The sequence below is a fragment of the Melanostigma gelatinosum genome (assembly GCF_949748355.1).
Source record: "Melanostigma gelatinosum genome assembly, chromosome: 3".
In the NCBI taxonomy this organism is placed as follows: domain Eukaryota; kingdom Metazoa; phylum Chordata; class Actinopteri; order Perciformes; family Zoarcidae; genus Melanostigma; species Melanostigma gelatinosum.
The window spans coordinates 12,097,803-12,116,348 of NC_136636.1; the positions used below are offsets into that span (position 1 = coordinate 12,097,803).

General features: G+C 41.3%; 1 protein-coding gene across 1 annotated transcript; it reads right to left on the reverse strand.

The window, feature by feature from the left end:
• Positions 1 to 71: 71 nt before the first annotated feature.
• kdm5ba (lysine demethylase 5Ba) lies at positions 72 to 17,703 on the reverse strand. Its single transcript, XM_079266474.1, has 27 exons — positions 17,433 to 17,703; positions 12,974 to 13,051; positions 12,706 to 12,828; positions 12,440 to 12,610; positions 11,606 to 11,731; positions 11,254 to 11,347; positions 11,027 to 11,130; positions 10,700 to 10,858; positions 10,428 to 10,547; positions 9,444 to 9,602; positions 8,829 to 9,010; positions 8,558 to 8,720; positions 8,103 to 8,222; positions 7,333 to 7,527; positions 6,784 to 6,965; positions 6,025 to 6,149; positions 5,697 to 5,847; positions 5,477 to 5,597; positions 4,888 to 5,243; positions 3,896 to 4,034; positions 3,601 to 3,780; positions 3,357 to 3,515; positions 2,128 to 2,547; positions 1,935 to 2,025; positions 1,645 to 1,832; positions 1,255 to 1,530; positions 72 to 1,147 (listed from the first exon to the last, which is right to left on the reverse strand). Exons 1-27 carry the CDS (start codon positions 17,583 to 17,585, stop codon positions 1,010 to 1,012), a joined length of 4,473 nt encoding a protein of 1,490 aa, XP_079122600.1. The 5' UTR covers positions 17,586 to 17,703; the 3' UTR covers positions 72 to 1,009.
• Between the last annotated feature and the right edge of the window lie 843 nt (positions 17,704 to 18,546).

Genomic DNA, 18,546 nt, shown 5'->3' on the forward strand with positions numbered 1-18,546 from the left:
TAAATCAAAGGCAACATTTTACCTGTATGGCATTCGGCACTAAAGATTGACGAGTTCAGGCATATGGGAACAAACTTTTTTTATTTTGTAATGCAAACTGCAACATATGAATTATATTATTTACCCAAAGGAGCAGAAAAAGGTCATAGTTCACACAGTCTGTTAAATCTAAGTCCAACACAATATTTTCATCTAAACCATAAAAGGGAAAATCCACCCTAAAACAAAATGTACATTCCTTTGATGTTGGACAGTTCATTCTTATTTTGTGAACATAATCAAATCTTAAGCAACGCCATAGTTTCTTTCCTCTGCAGACAGCGCAAAATGATCCACACTATTTGTTACGGGATATAAGGGATAAGTATTCATATGCAAACTTTTGCACATATAAGATAAAATAGCTCAGACATACAGTCCTCACTCCCCAGTTTCTGATTCAAATTCTGTTCACAAATTTTAATTGAATTGTGCAATATCATAGGATTAAAATGTCAATTCTTCAGGGGTTTTGCTTCAAGAAGACATTCTCTCAAAGAATTTATAAGCACAAATATAGCTCAGGTGAAAACTGAACCTCAATTAATCAGTTCAGTTATTGCTTAGATAAATAATATTTACTCTACAAGAAAAAGAAGTTTCACATTGTTCAGATGCATGTAAAAAAGAAAAGAAAAGCAGTTCTAAAATGTGATGTCAAATTGACTTTTTTTTGGTTGAAAAATCCCTGCGCTGTTAAAACATTTTGTAATTTTGTACATCTGCATCAAGTCTTGGAAAGTTTCAGAAAGGATTAGTTGATTGGCTGAAAAACCAGCCACGTGACGAAAACAGTGACAGAAGTCTTTTGTAACTCTGGGAGAAAACAGTGAAGAGCACCATTTTCACTACGGGCAAGCCTGAAGGTAAAGGGGGAGAAGCCACAGGAGCACACAGAGTTCAGGTGTGCACTTAAGTGCTGGGGGTTCGCAACAAAAACCGCTGATCCTTCAAAGTCGCTTTTTGGTCTTCATTCTCCTCGGTCATAGTCCGGCTGTGTGCAGCTTATGCAAATATAGTCGTCCTTCTCTGCTCGCTCAGCAGAAAGTCCTACACAGACCTGGTGGAACCATTGATTGCAACTGCCGTCACATTGGACCCAGTTTACCTGAGAAGCAGTAAGACGAGAGTGAGAAAAATGTCAACAAAATAAAAGAAGTAAATCAGTTAAGACTCCTGCATGTAGTACATTAAGTAGACTGATGTAAAACAAACCTCGTCGGCCTCTGGCTCTCTGCACCATGGTGCAGCACACAGTGAGTAGTCCTCCTCTGAATCTGAAGCAGCGGGGTCAGACACGGTGTGTGTGGGAGAACCCGTCCACTTGGTGTCTTCGCTCTTCTCTTCGATGCTCTCTTTGCTCTTCTTGGACTTCTTTTTGCGGCACTTCTTGGGCTTCTCGCTGTGCTGCGAGTCGGAGCTTTCCTTACGCCGCTTGGTCCTTTTGCTCTGACCGTTCGCCACCTCCTTTTTGAGACCGGAAACTCCATTCTGTGTTAAAGGCAGAAACATTACAATAAACAGATCATAATTAATGATACGTCATGATAAGTGTGATTGAGAATATGATCCGCAGGAAACACACTTTGCTGTATTCCTCAGTACCTTGTTGTGGTGGGGGATCCCTCTCTGTGACCGTTGGTCCTGTTCTGTGATGCTCCCACAAGGGGCGCTATGTGAGAGCAGGGGGGCCAGTTTGTACAGCAGGTATTTGTACAGCTGCTCAGTTTCAGGCAGAGTGACCTGCAGTAGGAATCCCTCCACCATCAGCTCCTCCAGCTCGGGGCCGAGACCTGTGACAAATATGATGAGCGGCCGAGAGTTCAGAGGCGAGATACAAAAGGATAAATGCAAAGTGTGCTCGGATGCAGAGTGCTTAAAGAGTTTACACTGACCCTGGAGTGGAACAGACTGGTGCTCTGTATGGAACAATGAACCGTTTATTTCCTGAGTCAGATGTGAAGATATTCCGGGTCCAACCTTCCCCTGAAACAATAAACAATCAACTTAAGTATGCTTGACAACAATCAAGAGACTCTTCTATTGCACTGTATGTACACGGAGTTATAAAATGTGTGTTCCACTGACCATCTTTGACACTTTCTTCAGCACTCCCTCTGTGCATGCCTGCTGAACTCCGTGCTGCCATCGCACCGTCCTTTCGATGAGGAAGCGCAGGGCGTCCCCTTCTGGCAGCCGAACACGAATCCTCTGCAGTGACGCCAGCAGAGGCAGCACCTTGTCCAGGGGGGGTTTCCTCGACCGCTGGCAAAGTGGGCAAAGCCAGGCTTGGCCGTACTCGAGGTCTGCCGTCGTCGTAACGCAACCGCAGTGGAAAACCTCTCGGCAGAGTTCACACTGCATCATGGCACCCGAAGGGGCCTTTTGGCAAACGCAAACACTAAGTGCACAACAGTTTTCAGCGGGAACAAGCTTGGACTCGTTTGAAGCACGCAGAGCCAACAAGATATCCATCTCCCTCTGGCGGACCTCAGCGAGAGTTACCATCTGTGAAGGAGGGAAATGTAACTTCATCAGTAAAAATGAAAGACCGATCTCACTCTACAATCTGACACCAGATTACGCTCATGAACACGATTGTAATTAGGGCTGTCAAGGTAGCATCACCACATCATGAAATAGTGTTCATGAGTGATAATAAACCCATGTTTCCCTGTTCACTCTGTGAAGCATCCATCCTGCCTTTTATTGCTCCGTGGCTCCCATAGTAGATCAGGGACTTTATTGTTTCAACAATACAGGGGTATACATTTGTTTTTTTTATGTAAAGTATGCTTCACAGCGTTTACAGTTGAAAGCTCCCAGAAGTGAACAGGGAACATTGCGTAATATGCCACATAGGTGCCATTTTCAATTAATTAAATCATTTAGTATTTCTTTTGACGATGTTTTGTGTGAGTGTATTTTGAGCCCCTCTATTTAAGGTCCCTTATTGTAAAAACAGAAATGTTCATGTCTTTTTTTTTTTACTGAGCAACTGTTCGTATTAAAATACTCAATCCATTGAGAAATACACACAGCCCGTACTCAGAAACTTTGCTTTTAAATGAGCCGTCAAGATTTCGGTACAGTTGTGGTGTCACAACAACACAATGTAAATATTCTACATGTGTCCCAGTGTATTCCTGGTTGCACTGCATTTTAGGACAGTAGGGTGTCTTGCAAATTTAGACCAAATGTAACCGTTAAAACAAGATGAAACATGATGAGGATATCACACAATCACAATTTAACCCCCCCCCCCCCCCCGCTACTTGTACTGTGACTGAGAAAAAGAATACTGCATCTACACTCACAGCAGAGGCAGAGTCCTTGCTCTCGGAGAGAGCTCTGTCCACGTCACACAGAGAATCCAGTTTAGTTGGAGATTTTCTACTGATTTGTGAGGCTTCTTTCGATTTTTTAGATCTCGATTTCTGAAGCCCGGTACCTACATCACATCTCGGACAAAGCACCTGAGAACATAAATGAAAAAAACACATTATTTATTGGTCCTGTGCTACAGCTTTGAACTGAGCACACTCACTAACATCCGTTTACCTCAAGGAGAGAAAAAGGTGAATTTTTCAGAAGGAATGTCTTTGCTGCGCTCTCCTTCCAGGTCTGGACGTCACTGACGAGGACTTCTAGTCGACTCAGCGGTTCGAGCATCACTGGGATGGCCTCTGCTCTGAGGAGCAGCTCAGAGAGGCTGTCCAGCACAGGAATACGTCCCCCGAGCTGCAATCAGGCAGACACCAGATTTATAATCCAAATTCAACCATCTCTGACCATCGCAGGCCAAGTGTTAAGAGCTGAGATCATAAAGCATGGTTTAAGTTTAAGTATATTTCACCTGAAGTGCTTCGGCTTCATGGAGCCATTTCTTGGCCTTGGTGACGACATCCTTCAGCTGCAGGCAGTTGGGCAGATAGGCAGGGATGTTTTCCACTTCATGTAGCGCGGCATCGAGTGTTTCCATGTTGCGATTCGGCCTTTGAAGAGACATGAGCTTTAGTAAATACAGTTTACATGTTCAGGCTTATTTACAATGTCTCATGAGAGTGTCACGTCCTCTTTTATCTTGTGCGTTTCAGTTTTAAACTCGACCAAAATAAGACTGCATTTCTGATAGATGTATATAAACATCAAGTATCAGATCATATACGAGGTGCTTGCTATGGCAGAGTCTGGTGCTCTCCAGTGGGTAGTCTCTGTGGAGCCATGAGAGGGTTAAACACTGTCACAACACCATGATCCTCTTTATCCAACATGATCCAGCTCTGCAGACGTGGCACATTTCACTCGGCACCGTCTGAAGTTAAAGCTGATTTCACGTTTTCCCGTCTTTGACACCACTTCTTTTTTTTTTTTTAATTGTAAATTTACAAAACAAAGCATGAATTCACTGTTTAGCAATACAGACTTCACGCTATTTTAATAAAGTTGCAGGATGTAAGTTCACAACTGAAACCAAACTGAGCCATTCCTGAATTTGACGAGAGTCAGATTTCTGCTCGTTTATGGAAGAGGTGGGTAGTGTGTTTGTTCATGTGCAATGAACGGTCATTTCTGTAGTTTATTAAATTGTTCATGGTAAATTGATCTTTTACAGCCGTGACACTATTGTTTAAAAAGATTCCTTTACATCATTTTTTTTATGAATCATATTTTTAACAGTGATGGGGAAAAAGTCATGGTATCTGATTTTGAATCTGGTACATAGATCATATTTTCATTGAATTACTTTATCCTTTTCTTTGTCTCCACCTAAACCACAAGCAGGGAGATAAAAGATAAAAGCTGTGGCCATACGAGCTAAGGCCCAGTGCTGCTCAGTGTCCTCACCTGGCTTCCATAAGGCTGAGCGCCCGCTCCTCCCACTGCTCCGACACCGTCAGCAGCTCCTGCAGACGAGCCATGGCTCTTTCCACAGAGCTGTGAGGGGCCAAACCCACGCCCTGGTCTATCAGCCTCCTCATGGTGTCCAGGCAGAGGCTTTCTGGCCGGCTGCTGGCTTGCTGCACGGCTTCCAGCCAGCGGGCCTGCTCCAGTCTCTCCCTCAGCAAGGGCAGCTGGGGCAGCTCCACGTCCAGGCCCAGGCTCTCGTCCAGCAGGTCCTGCAGCTCCAGTGGGCTGGGCGACTCATCAGAGAGGAGACGCTCGCTGCGCCGCTGGAAGTCATCCACCCGGGTCAACAGGTCCTGGGGGCCACATTAAACAGGCATTTAGGGATGGATATTTGTCTACTGAGACAAGACTTACATTCTAAAATGAAGCCAAATTCACATATTATGTTCAGACATTATTAGATTTCAATGTGAAAGTGTAATGACACAGACAAGCTTTAATTTGAGCTGTTTATTTCAAAGTTACCAATTCAACTTTAAGATTTAAGTCGTCAAGAAGTTAATGTTTCTAATCCAAACTCTCTAACCTTTAGTAAAGGAGCCTGCCGGATGTTGCACGGCAAGTTGTCGAACTGTCGGACAAAAGACCTCAGCTCCTCAACGGTCAACTCGTTGTGGTTTTGAGACTTTCCTCCTCCAGAACGATACCTGATATACAAATAAAAAATAAGCACATCTATAAATATCAAATGACAGAATTGTCTTAAACAGCAAAAATAAACCCGTGAAAATCTCTTAATGTCGTACCTCGTCTGCCTCTTTCCATTGAGAAGCTGTTGGGCCATCACAGCAACTTTATCAGCCTCTGAGGCGACTGTGCGTAGCTGACCCAGGAGGCTGATTTGTGGGAAGGCCTTTGTTTCTGCCAGCTCCACCAGGCTGTGAAGCTCTTCCAAACCTGACCAGAAAGCAGTACAAACTTTTAGAAAGTATGAAATATGAAGAGGAAGTAAGATGATACAGTGTGGCCGGACAGCAGAGTAGCAATGAGTGTATCCCTTAAAATCAGAAGGACATATTTTGGATGAATTAGTTTTGTAGTATTTAGCTTTCCCCCCCCCCCCCATTGACTAACTTCTTTTCTTGTTTCCTTTGTTCTCCAAGATGTCCTCCACACTACAGAGCCAGTCTTTATAGGACTCTGCACGCAGCTTCACTGACTCCATCATTGGATACAACTCGTCCAGTGTAAACTTGTAACTGCAAGGAAAGACAAAATGAGGCAATGACTATACAATGATAACCAATAAAGTTCCAATAAATATGTCTTCTACCTACTGCCAAATGTGAAATGACAATTAGAAAACAGAAAGTGTATATTGTAAGAGCCATCAGGATTATGATGTTTTAAATCATATAATCTGATTAAAACTTGTGAAATTATCTTGCATCACATATTCCCGTGCCACTGTCTCAGAAACTGCACATTTACTTTCCTGATGTAAGTTAGTCTGATATAAATATTAATTTCAGGCAGAAACTGAAAGCAGGGCTAATTTTTGCTGACGCAACTAATAAAGTGCCCCGTGCTTGCACATTTCTACCAGTTTGATTCTCGTACTTTTCTTCTGGGTGTCAATTTCTTTGCGAATTGTGTCCAGAAATATGAAGCAGCTGTTCATTTCAGCGAATGTATTTTCGTCACTCTATTCAAATTGAATACAAAAATACAACCTTTTTGTAAGATATCATTTAGGAAACACCTGAGGAGTCTTTAGGATGCCCTTGAAGTAGCTTAGCTGATGCAGACAATTCATAATAGTACTCAAAACAAAACAAGTACAATTCAGAAGTGAGCAAGTATGATCAGTTGTTGTGGTTACTGAAGACTCACTGGAGTGTAAGGTTGCTATGAGGACAGGCGCAGAGGTCCCGGGTGTGGTACAGGCACACCATCTTGCCAGGACTGCAGGCACAGGTGATGCCAGACAGGTAGCAGGTGGTTCGACACTTGCAGCACTGCCGCTCCTCATCGAGGAGCACCTCATAATCCACTTGTCGAGATTGCACCACACCCTGGGGAAAGAAACAACAAAAGAAATTCAGTAATTTGAGCTGCAGAGGAACTAAATTAGAGAGCTGTGCAGACAAACAACAGTCTCAAAGTGTCCACTAATGTATTCTTGATGACGTGATTACGGGTGTACCTGCTTTGCTATTACTGCCCCACAGGAGCTAATACTACAAACTGAAAAATGAAGGGATTCAGAGCTATCATTTGAACAATTTGCAATTGTTCAAATGTGTTTCGCTTCCATATTTTAGACCATAGAGGAAATAAAGTCATTGTGTCCTGTTAACTCACTATGTGCTGAAATATTAAACCTGCATCCTGCTATCATTGAATCATTGAATAAAAAAAACAGACACAAAAGATCCTCACCAACTTATTAATCTTCTCTCTCAGTTGTTCTTCTTCTTGGACCATGACGGTCATCTCCTTCTGCACTGTGAACGCCAGGTTGACATCCATCATGTCTGCTTTATAGGCCATGTTACAAACCATCTCGTCGTGTGAGAAGACACAGTACCGGCTCAGCTGGCGGTAGTGTGCCACACATTTACGGCCGATGGGCATCTGCAAATATATAGACAGGTTTGAGTTGAGGAGCGATGGGCCAACGGGAAATATTAAAGCCGAAAAATACATATAATATCAACAACATGCTTCTGTACTTGCATATCAGATTTGTATACCTTATAATCTGTATTAGGGGTCTATAAAATAGTTTTTAATCCTGTTTCGTAAACTATTTTGGGCTGCATCTCGACAAGAAAGGTGCTATACAAATAAAGCTATCATTATAACGACAATCAGAGGATCGGCGGTTCAACCCCCGGCTCCAACTCCGCTAGTTGCATGTCGATGTGTCCTTGAGCAAGACACTTAACCCCAAAATTGCTCCCGTAGCTGTGCCTACGGTGTATGAATGTGACAAAATCTGAATTGTAAGTCGCTTTGGATAAAACTGTCTGCTAAATGACTGTAATGTAATATTATACAATTTTTCACCATTTATTATAAGCATACGTAAATATCTCTGCTGGAGCAAAACATATTTATCAGTGACATCGAATAAACAGAACTCCTACTGCATGAACATGACTTTACAGCAAGACAAGTAGAAAATGATCGGGTTGCTGATTTCTTACCCAATCCATGGTGCAAAAGTTGACAGCTTCAGCAAAGTTGAAGCCCTGGTTGAATCCACTGTGGTAAGCTCTGGGGAAAGTAATGACAAACTCCCCGGCACATTGGTTGGTGCGATAGATCTGGTCATCAGTAAGAAAATTAAGATTAAGAAATGACAAGCTGTAAGTGTTTAACAGTCCATGTTTTTATAATAACCATGTTGAACAAAGCAAAGTTCTGATGTCTTGATTTATATATGGCTATCAAAAGATATTTTACCAAAAAATGGCACGACACTGCAACATGTGGACGTTTTCTTTAGCTACTTTGATTTAACTGACTTTTTGTGCAACTATGATGTGTAATATTTAAAAGTAAGGAACTTCATCTTCACACTTGGTGTATGAAGACCTCTTTGTTTCAGACATTTGAATGTGACGATTAATTAATGAGTGTAACATTCAGAGCAGGTTACCGGGACGCCGTTGTTCATCAGCGTGTTGGGATTCATGATGGTGACCAGCTGGTGGAGGAGGTCTTGCTGGGACTCAAACAGCTCAGGTGCCAGGTTCTTCATGACCGACTCGAGGTGCTCTGCGGCATAACCAGGAGCCCCATACCATGTCTTTGGCTCCCCCCTGCAAAAATGGTCAAAAGTATCAGTGAAAAACACTTAAGCCAGTCAAACTTCTGCATTAAAAATCACTATAACAGATACACGATCGAGCTTAGAGAGTGCACTCTACCAGTGAAGATAGTTTATGGAGTAGCTCCAGTGGTCCTCAATATGCCAGCAGAAGGAGGCGAAGCACATCCCCACATACAGCCAGGGTAACTTCATCCCACAGATGTCGGCTGTAATGTGATTCAGCACAGAGGAGTCCAGCACCGGCATGTTGTTCAGGTTCCATCCGCTGCTCAGGTAATGCTGCAGGTCAGACACAGGTCTCAATCCACTTGACTTCTTACCGATTAAAAAGACTAGTTCAGCAGCTGTTACAGTATTTCAGTGCCGTTGTTTTTTTTCCCCAGCAACACAACTAAAAACCTACATTGCTTTAGGAAATACTGAAGGTTGTATTGAAAAGCCCAACATTATGTGAAAAAAACAAGAAAGAAAAATCAATTTTTGAAGGTTGTGGAGGTAAAGTATTTTATAAATGTCACCCGTTACATCCCATAACCACATATAGTTTTCTTATTTATTGTTAAGGTGACAAGGTTTACATATCTTTAATTCATTTCCAGTAAAGTTCAATTTGAATCAATGAATTAAGTTGAAGACAGCTCATCATGGGGTCAATGTATTCTGCCGTAGACAAATATAAAACACCATCCTCAAACCAGCAGACAAATAGTACCTTATCCTCAGGGGTGACTTCAAAATGGCTGTTACTGAAAGGGAAACCACTCCCAAACTCCTTGGAGGCGATGTCTGCTCCGTACTCCACAGTGACGTCCTCCTCAATGGTGCTGACTAGACGCCAGAACTCCTTCTCCACTAGCTCAGTGGGAACCATCTAAAGAGACATAAGGAGGTGACGTGGTGTAATCGTGTGCCACGGTCACCCGAGTCTAGAAACCGAAGCTAGTTTGATCCCAAGTTCAAACAGATTAAGAAAAGTGTTTTCACTGCACACATGTCAGAATGTATCTGCTGGGACCAATGACAAGAACGTCGTCTTTTTCAGGAATTCAGCTTGAAAACACTTTACGTCTCAAACTAGCTAGTCCACTACTTCCTGCTGCTCCCCCCTGAGCCAGACCTCTTCACCTCTTTCACTCTGTCTGTGCAGTAAGAGTGTGTTCACAGGATGTGTCGAGTGTGAGAGGGGGAACAGCATCTGATACGACAAAAAGGACTCTCTCTGGAAGTGTGTCACAGCATTCCTTTGTTACAGGCCAAGGTAATAAAACAGAAGTAACAGAGAGTTCAGAACTGATGTCCTCAAAGATCTTCCAAAATCTGCTCAGAAAACATTTTTGCGATATAAATAGATGCATTTCAAATTATTGGAATATTTTGTTTCCACTGAGTCAAACATGTTAAGTTTTGTATCATATTATAGCACGGGTCATTACAGTTTTGGGGAAAACTACTTTACAATTCAGACTTTAACTCGACACGCAAACATGTTTGAAATGAATCGGGGCTACGAACAGTTCAGGAGTTTTAGGACTGGATCTGTAAACCCCTCACATTACTTTATAATCTCGGCCGAACATCGCTACCGACCAAGGTCCGAGACCAGATTTCTCCCAAAACAACCCAAAACTCCTGTAGTCCGAGTCTTGAGTAGAATGGAAACCACTCGGTTATCAATGAACAAGTGATGCAAACTCACATGAACTGGCATGTTGAAATAATCCGACTTGAAGGAATCGGCCATGTCTCCAAAAGCCTGGAGGGTGTAGCTCCTGCTGGCCTGCTCAAACCCAAAAGCAACAGGTGGTTTGCTGCATTCCTGTAAAATAAAAAGGGGAAAAAAAGATGAAAATTAAGTCGGGAAACACTTGGAAGTTGTATTATATTTGTGAATATCAGGCAGATGATTCTTCTCTTATTCCCAATTATGAGCTTCTCTGCCGGGATTCAGCTCCCAGAGGGTTTGCTCACCTGAGCCAGGCACTTGGGACATCTCCAGTCGCCTTTGGGAACGTCGTGGAGGGGAGGGATCAGACAGAAGATGTGATAGCTGTCATCACAGCCGTCACACAACAGCAGGCGGTCCTCAGCAGTCCCTTTGCCACAAACAAGGCACATGTACTGGTCTATCTGAGGAGACAGGATCATTGTGAGCACTGCCTTTGTTCAGCGATTGTTCAGATATTCTCTCTGATAATGTACAGCACCGTACAAAACCACAGCATGGATATATGTTTTTTTTACTGGCACAATTATAGTGACGTAAGCCAACATTTACATACAAAATAATATACTTACTTTACTCGAGGGAGGTCTCTTATCCAATAGAGTTTCTTCTTTATAATCCGCTGGATCCTCGTGTTTGATGGGCTCCCGTTTCACCTCAGTGACGGCCATCCTCACTGAAAGACACAGAGGAAGACTCATTGAAAGCTTTAAGAATCTCCAATAATGTCACTGGTCACATCTGACACAATCCCCCCTTTTCCTTTACAAAGCAAGCAGCACTGCTGCTTTGTTCTTACCAGGTTCTTGTTTGCCAACATAGGTTCCCATCCTCCTCCTGAGATTGGGACGATTCTCGCAAACTTCCCCTGGTTCGGTTTTAAAACTGCCTCTCTGTTGAAGTCACGGTGAGTGAGTGAGAAACAGAGACAGAGCGAACAACAGGCCCTCAATAAGATATGAGGATTACTCTTTTAACCGAGACAATTGGTGTCAAAAACATGTACCGATAGCTTCACTATCAAAAGTGAAATATAGCCACAGTCACAATATATAGATTTGTTAGAACTGGTTGTACTTTATCCAGATTTATGAACGAACACAGAGCGAGAGAGCGAGAGAGAGAGAGAGACAGAGAGAGATTGGACTGACTTCAGATTTCATGCGTTTTGCACGGCGAGCAATGCTGCAGGTCTCCTGAGGCTGGACAGACTGCCGCTGCGGCAGGTCGTGAGGGGTGTACTCCTTATCTTTAGTGTCATTGGTCAAGGTGGCTCTCTGCAAAGACAAGTAGGGGAACGTGAATAAAAATACACTAGACACTGAACTACCCCGAGTAAAAACTAACTGCAACAAAAACCTACGAAGCCTCTTTTTTTTCTACATTTAAAACAAATTAACAAACTCTGACATTCTCCAATTATATAATATCAACATACAATATAATCTCCTCCTACCAGTCCCATCATTAAACCTCTTCAAAGACACCAAACACAAGAAAAGCTCTTATGAAAGTATGGAGCTTCAGACAAATCTTAGCAGTGTGTTCCTTACATTTAAAAGGAGCTCCCAGTGATTTGTGCTTGTCAGTTCTAGTTTTAGGACACTGGCAGCATCAGTGAATCTAATTCCAGGACACATTGCATTAACAAGACAATTACAGATCTTTCAATGGTGTGGTGCAGAAATGCACTAAGATCTTTTCTGTGGCAAAACATTTTAATACTTTTATTAATTATCTGCTGAATCCAAATTATAATGTTGTCAACTATAATAATAATAATAATACTGTGTATTAAGCAGGTAGAGCGGGAGCTCTAGTCACTACCTATGGTTTATAATAATAACAACAGTGTAGCTTAAAAAGAAAAGGCACATAAATTGACTATGAATTCTTCCGATGAACATCGACTCAATTTCAAACAATTAGTTTAACAATTCTCGCTACTGCTGCTCTACTGGTCAAAGAAAAGATAAGCGACGTACGGGCCGATTGCCTCCAGTCTGGAACAGGTTGTATGGGTAGAGGATTCTCTCATAGTGGGCCCGCAGATGAGAGCCGATAGCCTTGCCTGGAGCAAAGCCCATCTTGACGGATATCTTAGTCCAGCGCCGCTCTCTGCAGACGGCATCAAAGCCTCCTTCTTCATTCACCAGCTTGGGAAGAAAGAAATGATGCATTTAGTCTGTAGGTTATCTTTAATAACATGCCTCTGTCCCGATTTTAAACAGCAGCAAGGATTTGCACACACTTTATTCAGCTGGTAAAGATCCAAAATCTTTCTTTCCACGTGAGGGATTTTCAGAGTGCATCCTTGAAACTCCCAGAATTTCGCTATTCGATCCAGGAAGTTCAACTTGACTCTGGTCTGAGCCTAAAAACACAGAGAAACAAAAGTTAATATTGTGTATTTAACATTTCATCATTTATAAATAATCAATAGAAAGGATTTTATATTTACCAAATTTACGCGTACTGCATTTTAAATGCATTAAACATACAAAACATATTGAATGTACCTCTAACTCATTAAGTCTTTGTATCCTTGGTGTGAACTTCAGTCTGTCCACATCACAGGCAAATGGTGGCTGCCATTCCTGAGAGAAGAAAAACAAAAAACATTTCATGAAGCAAAATGACACCAACTCTTTGATGGTTACACTGAAACAAAAGTCTTTGAATCTAAATGTTGTTTGTCAGTAAAAGTACAGCATGCTCAACAAGGCCCGAAGCGAAGTAGTGGTTTAAGTCAAACCACTCAAAGGAAGCCTCCTTCACCAAAACCCAACGGGTTTTGGTTTAACGTTGCGGATTATTTTCAGCCAAATATTTGGTGCACTAGTGAGTTTGACTTCAAGCTGCAGGACAGTACTGTCGGATTGCTCTGAACTTTTTCCTTAAACAAGTAATCTATTCAGAGTACCAGACTTTTCTTTCTTTAATACAGGTTGGAGTATAATTTCACTGAGTTCTTGACCCAAATAAAAAGCCTGCCTGTAGTCAATACAGAGTAAACATCTAAAACTAATCCTGACTGCACACCCAGTATGCACATCATAGACTGCTATTATTCTAGCAAACCAACAGACGGTTATTAAAAGGCAGACATACAGGAAGTGAGAGCGTGTCTGTGCAAACATGCAAAGATGCATCTACGGTAATAATGGTTGATTAAATGTTGATTTGTGTTTGTTTTTGTTTTCCATGAACAAAACTATGTGGGAAACAAGATTTATGTGATTTCAGGTCAGCTGCATTGCATTATTAGGGGCGATTTTTTTTAACTAACAATTAAAAAAAAAAAAAAAAAAAAAAAAAAAAGTCTTCAAATGTTTGTCTCATTTATCAAATAACAACTATCCCACAAAGAAATACACAACAATTTCATCTTGCTGCCCGTCGCTATGTTTAACAACACCATCTGTCTTACTGACAGACTACACAAAGACATGTCTGGTATTAACGCACTTGCACACCTACTCACACTAGACCGCACCACTTCCTGTAAGACTAGAAAACATGGTGTCAGTGGTGGCTCAAGAGTCAGCAAGATAATCTCAGTTTTACATCTTTAAATCCAAAAGTATTTATAAAGCACATGAGACCAAAGTGCTGTACAATGAAAATCTAGCAAAAACCACACAACACAAAAGACATGTTTAAAAGACAATAATATAGAATGGTAACTCTCAAAGTGAGTTAAAAGCCAGAGAATGAAAATGTGTTTAACGACAGGATGTGTGAGAACACACTCCTGCTGATTTGTCATCAGTGAGAATATAAATGAGAGACAAACAACTTGTGAAATTGTTTCCTTGAGTGTGATGGAAAACATGCTGTACTGGCTGAAATGAAGTTGATATGCTGTCATAGGATAGACTGATTGCTACTTTAGTAGTTCAAGAGCCGTTATTAGTATTGACAAAACTATAAATCAGTTCAAATTATAGTTTATTTTCTTTAAAGATTCCCAACATCACAGAGTTATTTCTGACACTGTGGAACAGACAGAAATGCTAGAGATGAGTTTCAGGTTTCACATTTGCCCTTCAAAAAGTATGTCAGAAATATGTCTACTGTGTTAAAATGAACACCCAAATCTATAAACTCTAAATAAATCCATAAACTTAAAATGTGTAAAGCCACACCTGCTCTGCAACAGCACTGAATGGATGTTACGTTGTCCTAATGGCTCAGATTCGGGGCTCAACACTGCGTTTGGGCTTTCAGAAAAACCAGGCCACATACCAATCTAAATGAGATGAACTGAATGGGCTCGTAGCAGCTTTGTTGGCACGGGAAAGATTTATTTCTAATTAGATAACTAGTCTAAAGCAATAACTAGCAACCACCTACATCGACTATTTGGATTTTAATATTTGCTCTCAATTTTTTCATATTGAAGTATTTTCCCCATTCACTTGTAGTACAGAGTAATTTGTAGAGGATGAGATACATCAACTTGTTATCACATGTGTATAAGAAGCAAATGAAGATATCAACTTTTGCTTTAAAGTTGACATCTTAGAGCTGACACTACATTATTGAATTGAAAAGTTGAATGTGCCAAATTGGCACGTGAGATGTGAAGAACAGATCATGTGACCTGCTTCGGCCGAGCCTGGAAACGAAGCTACAGTTCTGGATCCAAGTCAACCATCACAATGTTTCTTAATGGGTACAGAAGCACATAGTTCACTTTTAAAATAGTCAGCATTTTCATTATAACTGACCACCTATTAGCACTATGAAACGTTAAAAGATTTACTGGGTCTAGAAAGGCTTTTTAATCTTACTAGGATAGAAATGCTGGTCAGAGTAGAGATAACAACAGTCGCTTTAACACAACCTTATCTGTAGACAAAGCTGGTTCACAACCACAAATGTCCTGGCACAAAAGAAAACAATCGCTTTTAAACATATGGAACTGCACAGGGCTTCTTTTTTTTTTTTTTTAAAGTCTGACCACACCAGTTAAGAGTACAAGTGTAATTTTGGTGTGAAAAGGACAAGCCTTTTGACGCGCACAAAATGACAAATACGAGTGGTGAGAAGCTAACCACAAACTGCCTCAAGATGAAAATCATTTGCATATGTGCCACTAACATCGACAGTAAAAATAAGACGCGAGCAAAATTGTGGAGGAAATACTGACCATGCATCCAGACAAAACTGATTGTGGTGCAATGACTTCTTCCCTTCTAAAAAAACAACATATTTTTGTTGAATTTAGAGAAAAATTAAACAAAGAAAAGGAGATCTCAGGCCAGATCATATCTAAAAAACACAGGACGTAACATGTACACTGTATGAACCTCTGCCATACAAGTCTCCAGGATGCCCTCATACAAACATTAAAATGATGCACTTCAATGTTGCTTTAAAAGCAATCAACTCTCATGAGCTCAGATTCATATGGCTGAAGGATTTAAGATTGTTGTTATTGGTTTGTTTGGCCCCACAAACCACCCTGGAGTCTAAATATATCCAGTAGAAATACTGGTGCATGACACAGGGCTTCAGACAATGGTGCACAGTGTGGGACAAATGGTGGGGTTTGACTTATAAATACTAGGATAACCAACAGTTCCTCCGGTACATCTAGTATAAAGGTAGACCTCGCCGATCAGCTTCTAATCTATGCTCAAAGCTTTTGCCACTGCCTTCTTTTGTGTACATGAGCTGTGCACTTTAAAATAATGTTTCTTTTGGAAGAGCAAACACCAAGCAGTCCCCACTCCCCACCCTTTTTTTGGGTTATATTGCAGCACTACCCGTCCTGTTTGGCCCATGAATAGGCTTACACACACACACTTCCTTATTTCAACTGGGAGTCGATGTTAACAATTTGCATCCTTGACCTCAATGTTTTTAAAGTGATACATTGGTAACTGCCAAAAAACCATGTCATCATTCAAGGTAATATTATTATTACAACATGAGAGAATCACCCATTATAATTATTATTCCACAGTATTTGCCCTCCATCTAATTGGCATGGAAGCTTGGACACACCCTTGAATAAATATATTTCCTCTCCCATCCAAACATAATTAAGCTCATTGTGAGATACATTTCAACTGTGTCCATTTTAGAAAGTCTATTACAAACGTTACTTCATCTACTTTCTGTCCTGATAATATGTGACCGTTAGGTGTGGATGATGGCAAAAATGACCCTCAATAAGACAAAATAAATGAAGCCCGACAATTGTAATAATAACGATATAACGTTATTCTGCAAGTTAGCTAAAAAAAAAAAGATGTCAACAATCTGAAATAGTTTTTAAAGCTATGAAAGCTATGATTTTAAAATAAGGAAACGCAGTGACCGTTGTGCCGTTAAACAGTCTCTTCTCTCTATAAACAGTTGGTCATCGAGCACGTACGTAACGTTAGAAACGTTGACGGTACATGTCACAACTGCAGCTTTAAACGGGCCCGATTAACGTTAGCCGTTGGTTACCTCATACTGGCTAAATCCTTCAAATCCCGTTGGGAAAGTTACGCTATACATCCAACTAACTGTTTAAAAATGCAACAGCTCAAATTATTAGTTTAAATCTCGGTGAGCTAATTTCCGTGCGACCAGTCCAGGAAGCGTTTCATACGTAAACACTTTCCTTTATATTTGAATACAGGCAAACTTCAACGGTTGAATTTTTTTTATTTTTAGAAAGCATGCTCTTAAAGATGACTGTTGTAATAAATACCCGTCTGGCTGTTCGGAGGTTTCAAAACTTGATCTAAGACACCGATGTAATCATGTGATAGAGCTCCACTTCGTTGTTGCAAACACAACACAGTCCAGGCTCCGGCTAGCTGACGATTCAACTCGGGAGAGCCGCAATCCGCCATGTTGAAAGCTGTCTAAAAACACAACTTTGCCTGCTAAATTAACAACAGCAGCGGAGGCCAACTCACCACGCCAAAAGAAAAAAGAAGCCCCGAATAACTATCAAAATGAAGAAATACTCACCGGCGGAGGTCGGACCTTGCAGATGCCAGTTTTCTCTGCAATAGGTCGTATTTTGTTGATGTACGCAAAAGGGTCGGCGAATTCCTCCCAGCTGGGCTCAAAAACAGGGCACTCCGGAGGAGGAATGAACTCATTCAGCTGTGGTTGAGTCATCGTTGCATCTTCGTTATGACTCCAGCTGAAATGTTGTGTTGTTGTTTTTTTAAAGGGCTTCCTCACGCCAAATATGCTCGCAATGGATTCCTCGTCTTTCAGTTCATGTCCACTCTCCACTCGTTGAACTCAAAGACGAATTATCTTGTTGGAGACGCGAAGTGACAGCAAGAGACTGTGTACCTCCGCTTCGAAATGTAGACACTCACAAACCTACACTCGTTTTTACAACCAGTGGGTGATTGTGCACGCAAATACACAATTTATCATTTAATTCCACATGCCAATACTGATTGTGTTTATAGTTGATTTTACTACATCGATACAGCTCATTTGTATCGGTTTGAAGGAGTTACATGCCTGTTGGACACTGTTAGAGTAGAGTTAACGCCTTATACGTTATTTCAATTTACTTTAATACCTTAAAACACACTACCGTAGAGTTTGCTCTCGCGCTGTTAACACTTCGTGGGCACAATACTCTTAAATTAAGGATTATAGAGTGTATTGGTTCCGTGTTTTCCTATCAGATGATTGCCCCCCTGTTGGATGGGTTTGATTCATGCACCCGTGGTGCACGCGGGTGTACGGTGTTGAGTCGGTTGACAAATGAAGGTATTGGTTGGTTCTGACTTCTCCTAACCCCGCCCAGCTTAGCCGGAATAATAGACGTATCAGATGGTACGTTGGGTTTTCTAATCGAACACACCCACTAGATCGTTGCGCGCTGACCGGCACTTCGTTTTTAAATGGTCTAGAGGAGCTCGTTGATTGGTAGAATCTACGGTCATATGTTGATAGTTCAGCTGCTTATGTTTTAATAACAAACATTGTAAATACCGGTATGTCGTTTATTCATGGCTGACTCCTGAACGCCTCAATAGTAAAGTAAAGCCTTTATAATATCGTAAAATATGATAGTTTAAAAACGTGCCACAGTTCTATCGTTTAAACATGCATT

What these genes read in the sequence shown, in the direction of transcription:
- kdm5ba (XM_079266474.1), bottom strand. Translation starts at nt 17,585, where the DNA reads ATGACTCAACCACAGCTGAATGAGTTCATTCCTCCTCCGGAGTGCCCT. An exon ending in GGCAGGCTCCTTTACTAAAG is followed by an intron (nt 5,244 to 5,476) that starts GTTAGAGAGTTT and finishes TGTGGCCCCCAG; the next exon opens with GACCTGTTGACCCGGGTGGA. An exon ending in GAGAGCCAGAGGCCGACGAG is followed by an intron (nt 1,148 to 1,254) that starts GTTTGTTTTACA and finishes ACTGCTTCTCAG; the next exon opens with GTAAACTGGGTCCAATGTGA.